Here is a 7186-nt window from a genome sequence, read left to right as displayed (position 1 = left end):
CTCATGTATGTAAGCGAATGAAATGCAGCTAGGTGGCACAGTGGATTCACTGCCGGGTCTGAAGTCAGGAAGACTCATCTTCCTGAGTTCAAATTTGGCCTCAGACACTGATTAGCTGTGTGACCTTGGGCAAGTCACTTAACCCTGTTTGCCTCAGTTTCCTCATCTATAAAATAAGTTAGAGAAGGAAATGACAAACCACTCCAGTATCTTTGCCAAGAAAACCCCGAATAGGGTCATGAAGAGTCAGACAAGACTGGAAGGACTGAACAACAATAACATAATAGTGAATGCCAGAGAATAGCATGGAATCAGCCTGAAAAGATAGACTAGAGCCAGATTTTAGAGGGCTTTAAATGCCAGAGGAATTTATAATTTAACTTAAAAGTACCGAGGAGCCACTGAAGCTTTTTGAGCAGAAGAGTGACCTTGGATTTAGGAACATTAGTTTGGCAGCTATATGGAAGACAGATTGAAAAGAGAAAAGACTAAATACAGGAAGATCAATGATAGGAAGCTATTGAAACTGTCCAGATGAGAGTCGATGAGGACCTGGGTCATAGCATCAGAGATTTAAAACTGGAAGCAACCTCAAAAGTCATCTGAACCAATCCCCTTATTTCACAGATGAGGAAATTAAGGCCCAAAAGGGATCAATGACCTTCCCAAGATTGCACAGAGAGTGACTAGGAGAGCTGGGATTGGATCCAAAGTCCTCTGATCCTACATGCAGTGTGTTTTATGCCATACAGTGAGTGATGTATGCTGTTGGGAAATGTTTCTGAAAGAGGAAAGAAGAGAAAGGAGATTATTCATTTTCACAACACCCATCCTGGAAATTCCATCATGTCCATTGCTTTAGACACTCAGTTTGCATGGCCTGCCCTAATCCTTTATGACTTTCCTAGTAACTCACAGCCCCCACCAAATAACAGTTGGGAAGGATCCTCTCCTAAGAAATAAAGTGGAAGGGACCGGGCTACGGAGTGAATGACACTGAGGGCCATTTTGTTTTGTAACCCACAGGTCCTGAAGATGGCATAGTCATAAAACTCACCTTCCAATGAGGTTGGAGACACTTCTGTCTGTGGGGGCAGCCTGGGTCACAGGCTTTGTTTGGAACTGACGGGAACTTGTCCACCACTTGCCCGAAAACCTTTCTCTCCTAATTCATGAGCCAGCAGGATGTGGTCGCTGTGCTTTCAGAACGCCTTCTCATAGCTGCGTACAAAGGCCAAGCGGATAATGTGGTGCAGCTTATCAACAAGGGTGCCAAGGTAGCCGTTACCAAGGTAACAAGAGGAAAAACTCTTTAGAAATTCCCTGGGAACTAGCCTACCTCTTACCATTGTCTGCAAGACTGTTCTTTTTGGTTCACAGCTTTAAAAAAGCTTCTTCTTTCTTTCTTTTTTTTGGCGGGGGAAGGGAAAGAAAAAAGGAGGGGATTCAAAGTGCTTTTATTTTCTGTCTTTCATATTAAGTAAATTGTAATTAACATTTGGCAGGCATTAAAAATCACATGGATTTTAAAAATCAGTAAGTATTTCCCCCTCTATTCATTTTACAAGACAACAGTATCTGGCAAGAGAAAATTGAACATAAAAGTATATAGTGTAAAACCCATGTGATAACCAACTTTAAAATGTGTATCAGCTTTGGAGGGCTTCTCCTACCTCCTACCAATGGATAACATAGTAATTGTGGGAAGTTTGCAGTGACCTGATTTTATTAAAATTCATCCTAAATTAAAGGGGTGTGTGTGTGTGTGTGTGTGTGTGTGTGTGTGTGTGTGTGTGTGTGTGTGATGGACCCCTTTGGCAGTCTTTTGAAGCTTGTGGACTCCTCAGAGTCATGTTTTTAAATGTATAAAAGAAAATAAATAGAATTACAAATAAAATCAATTCTACTGAAATACAGTTATCAAAATATGTATTTTTTAAAGTTCATAGATGCCAGGTTAATAGCCCCTGTATCTAAAGGACAATTTGTTAAAAAGCAATACAAGGTAAATTATGTAATCAAGTTAGGAGACTGGCTAAATATGTAGACAAATATCTCCTGACTGGACTGTTAGTACTTGGAGAGAAGGTGGGGGGAAACCCTGTAATTTTCAAAAAGGTAAGTCTTGATCACTCCCTCTTCTGAGGTTCTTTTATTCTTGGTCTACAGCACCCACTGTAGGCCTGATTGCATATACCCTTTGCACTGTTATGCCAGTATATACATATATATATACATACATATATATTTATACACATATATTCTACATTTGTGTGTATATATATACACATGTAGTGTAGAGATCTATGTAGCTGCATATGAAAGCCTCATGAGAGACCTTCACTAGTGCTGCTTACAGGACTTTTCTATATAGATACCCTACCATCAACTTAGATTCAATATTTTCATAGTCAAACTCGGCCTTCCTCAAACCAATTCCCCTTTTCAATTTGCTCTATCAATGTTACCACTTTTCTTTCCATCACTTAGGCCCACTATTTCTGGGTCCTATTTGATTCCTCCACTGAATTAAAGCATTTATTAAGTGCTTACTGTTTGTAAAGCACTGTGCTAAGCCCTGGAGATACAAACAGAAAATAGAGGTAGTTTCTGTCCTCAAGGAACTCCTGTTCTAATAGGGAGAGACAAAGCAAATAGGATTGTATAGCTACAGTGTCTGGGGTGTCCTTAATCAGTGTCTGGCCAATCACTAGGGTTTTTTTTCTTCTTTCAAAATGTCTCTTGCACCTCTCCCTCCATCTCTCTATTCCTGTTCACTGCCAGCACTCCAGTTCATATTGTCAACACTTCATTCTTAAAATACTTGAAACAGCTTCTCAGATAGACTCTTGACGTCTCATCCAGGCTTCCATTCCAGTTATTCTGGGAGGCCATCTAGATTCATCTTAAAACACTTTGCTCAGACGTTTCCAGGAGTTCCCTATTCTCTGCAGCAAAGGTGTCAAACTCATCTGCTGCTGCAAAACTCCCAAGTTTTGTTTTCCTAACCAGATGAAAATATCATTGGCAACTGCTTAACAAAATGAACAAAAATACAGTGCAACATAGATGATGTTAATTTGTGGTTTTCTAAGGGTGCTTCACAGTCTAGCAAAATTTCTATTTATTCACCTTTATTTCCTATTATTCTCCAATGTGCTCTCTGTACCATTTAGGCTGGCTAGCCTTTTTACTGTCCCCCAAACAGTCCTTGCTCAATCTGACTCTAAACCTTTGCCATATTGCACCTTCTGTCTAGAATGTCCTGTTCCATATTCTCAGTCTGTCAAAAGATTTTCAGGACCTCGCTGTAGTATTCCATGAGACTTTACCTGATAGCCCAGCCTCCATTGATGTCCCCTTCTATTTTTCCTGCCACTCATACTGTTACTCAAAAAATATTCCAGGGGCAGCTAGGTGGCACAGTGAATAGAGCACCGGCCCTGGAGTCAGGAGGACCTGAGTTCAAATCCAGCCTCAGAAACTTGACACTTGTACTAACTGTGTGACCTTGGGCAAGTCACTTAACCCCAATTGCCCTGCCAATAAACAAAAATATTCCCTTACATTATTATTTAGCTCTTTGATGTGTGTGTGTGTGTGTGTGTGTGTGCGCGCGCGCGCTTTGTCTTTCTAATTGAATCACAAATTTATGGAGAACAGGGTTCCTATATTCTTCCTTATCATATGAGATATCCTATAAATATCTTACTAACTTCTAACTCAACAACAACAATAATGATAACAAATAGAATTAACATAGTACTTTAGAGTTTACAAAGTGCTTTGCATGTTATCCCATGTAATCCTCACAAGGACCCTCAAAGGAAATTTTATTATTATCCCCATTTTACTGATGAGAAAACTGAGAGTGAGAGAGGGCAAGTGGTTTGCCTGGCTACGTGACTAGTAAGCATCTGAGGTCAAATTTGAACTAAGGTCTGTCTCTATCACTCAAGAGTCTGCAAAGAATACAAATGCCAAAAGCAATATAATTGCAGACCTCAAAGAGCTTATATTTTAATAGGGGTCAGGGAAGATATAGGGATAGTGAATGGAGCTGTTGATTCAGCATGTCCTTTCCTAAAATGGTAGTATTAATCTGAATACTGTTTCCAGAGGTAGAGGTGCAAAGTGGTATTGGAGGTGTGTGATGTCATGAAGGTGATCAGGAAGTAGCAGCATGGTGGGTCAGGGGTGGACTAGGAATAGTGAAGTCTCAAGAATCAGAAGCTAAGTCAAGCGTTCTTTAATCACTGCTCGGAAAACCTATTGTAAGGGACATTTCCCTTCTTTAACCAGATTTTTATTTTGCATCTACTGGTCTGCATTCTGATGTCTCATTGACCAATATGAGGTAGAATTAACTACTTCTAGCTCTTTTCAAGGCAAGAAGTCAAGAGCATTGCCAAGAAGATAAGAAATAAATAACAGAACTGGCTCCTGATTGTTTTGACTTGAATTTAAAGAGTGTGGGATTCATAGGGAAGAGCACCTTGACGAAGTCTGATTCTGGATTGCCTTTTTATTCAGTTATTTTTCATGTTATATTATATTATATTCATATATTATTATATATTATATATAATATATGAATATATATTCATATATTATATATAATATATGAATATATATTCATATATTATATATAATATATTAATATATATTCATATATTATATTATATTATATTCATGTTCAAATTAGGAATTGAAAATTGTGGGCCAGAAGGACAGAAAGAAACCAGCTAAGTGAGATTTGGGGTTTTTTTAAGTCTTTGGAATAAATGTCTCTTCATCTCAGCACCTAGCACAGTGCCTGGTACGTAACAGACACTTTATAAATGCTTGCTGATTGATTAGATGAAGCCGAGAGTCAGATGGGTATTTGTCCTGGGTGATCATTTTATTAGCCAGTGCTTTATTTTGACTGCTGTGACCTGGTCCTCCTGAGGTAGCACCTGTAGAAGTAAGGTTAACTGTTGTCAGCCAGTCAAGTTAACAGTTATTTCTTACCTGTTATGTTCCAGGCATTGTGCTAAATTCTGGGGATACAAAAAAGGCAAAAAAACCCAGACAAACCAAAAAAATAAAATAAAACCCACCAAAAAACCGAAACAAAACAAAACAAATTTCTCTTGAGAGCTCATAATCTGACTGACCAAGCTTTCGCATTTATTATTTCCTGTGACGGCAACTCACCTGTTTGGGAGATGCATTTCCTAAGTTGAAGTATTAAATAGAATTAATTGTAATCCACTTTTAAATTCCATGTTAACTTAATAGTTTTCTTTGAAGTCTGTCCACTGGTAACCATATAATTTGCATGATAAAAGTTCCAAATATTCCCCCCCTACTAACTTTTTCGAGAAGCCAAAAGGACTTCTCCCCATTAGATCATGGTAGTAGTTCCTTCAGCTTCTTTATAAGGTCATTCTCACGGTCATCATTCAGACCTAAACTGGGCATGCTTCCCACCTTCAGATGATAGCCACTTCCCAAGGTCGCTTAAAATATGTTATTCTTAAGCTAATTATGAAAAACTGAGCAATTATTGGCCTCTCCCACCAGATTAAAGACACCTGTTTTTAAGGCTGCTGAACGTTTTGAATATATTCCAAGGCTGAGTTGCTCAAAAGACCAATCATGAATTGAGAAGAGATTGTCCATGAGCTTAGCCATGTATACCTTGGCTACTAAATCTCTATCATCCATAGTGACATGACATTTTAACTGATAAACTTCAGAAGAAATTTTGCTTCATGTAAACAAAAGCATCATAGTTTCAGAATCCATTGTTGCCAAAGATTTGTCTTGCAACCATGACATGAGTGCTGGTGCTTCCCATTGGCATGTCAGTGGCTATGGAAGAACCAGGAACTCTACATGCCCAAGGGATTGTGCCCCCAGTGATAAGCATCTCAGGGGATCCTATCAAATTCCATGTTCCTTACACTCACCATTCATCTGACAAGCCAACTGTAATGTGTTATTTTACTGCCATACTACTCTCATCAAATGACCTGGGGTTATTTTGAGAGGTCTGTTGTAATAATTGAAAAATCCATTTTACATCCTACAGTTAGAGATAATTGGCAGCTAAGTGGTATAGCAGATATGGTTCTGAACCTGAAGTCAGGAAGACTTGAATTCAAATCCCAAAGTAGGATTTGAATTACCTCTGAATGTAGGAAGTAAAATAAATAGGAAAATCTGACCATTTCCTCCTTTTTACTTTACTAGGTGTGTGACCCTGGGCATGACAATTAATCTCTTTCACCCTCATTTTCTTCATCTCTAAAATAGGGGATGATAATAATAGCAACTATCGAGATAATGTATTTAAGGTGCTCTGCAAGCCTGAAAGCCTCATATAAATGCTATTATTAACATTAACAAATAATATAATTACCATTAATTGCCCTCTGAAATGTATGATTTTGTGATAAACTTGCCTACCCAGAGAGTAAAGTAACAGGCCCTTCATTCAGAAATTATATATTCTTAATAAGGCTTATTGAAGGATATTATTTAAAACCATCAGAGGTCTTAAGAGGACTGGAAATGAGACAGGATGTTCCTCAGGTCTATGTCTCAACCTGAATTTCTGCCAGCTCCCTGAACCAAAAAAAGGGCTATAGTCTTAGATTAGCTGATAGGGGGAAGAATTGCAACTCCCCAAATGACTGTTGGGGGTTGCAGAGATGGGGTGACAGCATCAAAGATAACTTACCAGATTTCCCTTCATTTACAGAAAAGGTCCTATCTTTGAAGCGTGACAGAGATGTTTCAGTTTTCTAGTTCTCAGGAAATCTAGGACAAGTGAGTGGCTAAATTGTGGATAGTGAGGATAGGACCAGAATGCTCTCAGGATGCAGAAATCTGTTGCTACTAGAAAAACAAACAAAACCTACTTTAAGGGAACTGCAATGGGCATTATAATTTTGGAAACAAAAAGAGATCTTCCCTACATTCTTACAGAATCAAAATTTCAGGTAACCCAAAAGACAATGAAAAATTACTTACAACCCTATAGCAATTTAAGGGGTGTTAAGACAGAATAGGGACTGGCAGCAGATTGTATAGATTAGGCAGAATAAGCCATCAGTATCAGTAGAAGCTGAACTTCTAACAAAATTCTTTTTATCTCCAAATAACTTGACCGCTGTCACTATCAGGGGAGTGGCCT

The 7186-nt window shown here is 38.5% G+C and overlaps 1 protein-coding gene across 2 annotated transcripts in view; it reads left to right on the top strand.

Annotated features, from left to right (window-relative positions):
- The first annotated feature begins 1172 nt into the window (after positions 1–1172).
- The window catches only part of ANKRD6 (ankyrin repeat domain 6), a 94812-nt gene continuing 88798 nt past the window's right edge, over positions 1173–7186 (top strand). For both annotated transcript variants that reach the window (XM_036767307.1, XM_036767306.1), the window contains exon 1: positions 1173–1292. In XM_036767307.1, coding sequence (XP_036623202.1) covers positions 1173–1292 — 120 coding nt within the window. The remainder of the gene's footprint in view (positions 1293–7186) is intronic.

Source organism: Trichosurus vulpecula, chromosome 7 (assembly GCF_011100635.1).
Source record: "Trichosurus vulpecula isolate mTriVul1 chromosome 7, mTriVul1.pri, whole genome shotgun sequence".
Classification (NCBI taxonomy): Eukaryota; Metazoa; Chordata; class Mammalia; order Diprotodontia; family Phalangeridae; genus Trichosurus; species Trichosurus vulpecula.
The sequence above is the reverse complement of the archived record's forward strand: the minus strand, read 5'-3'. Positions and strand labels throughout refer to the sequence as shown.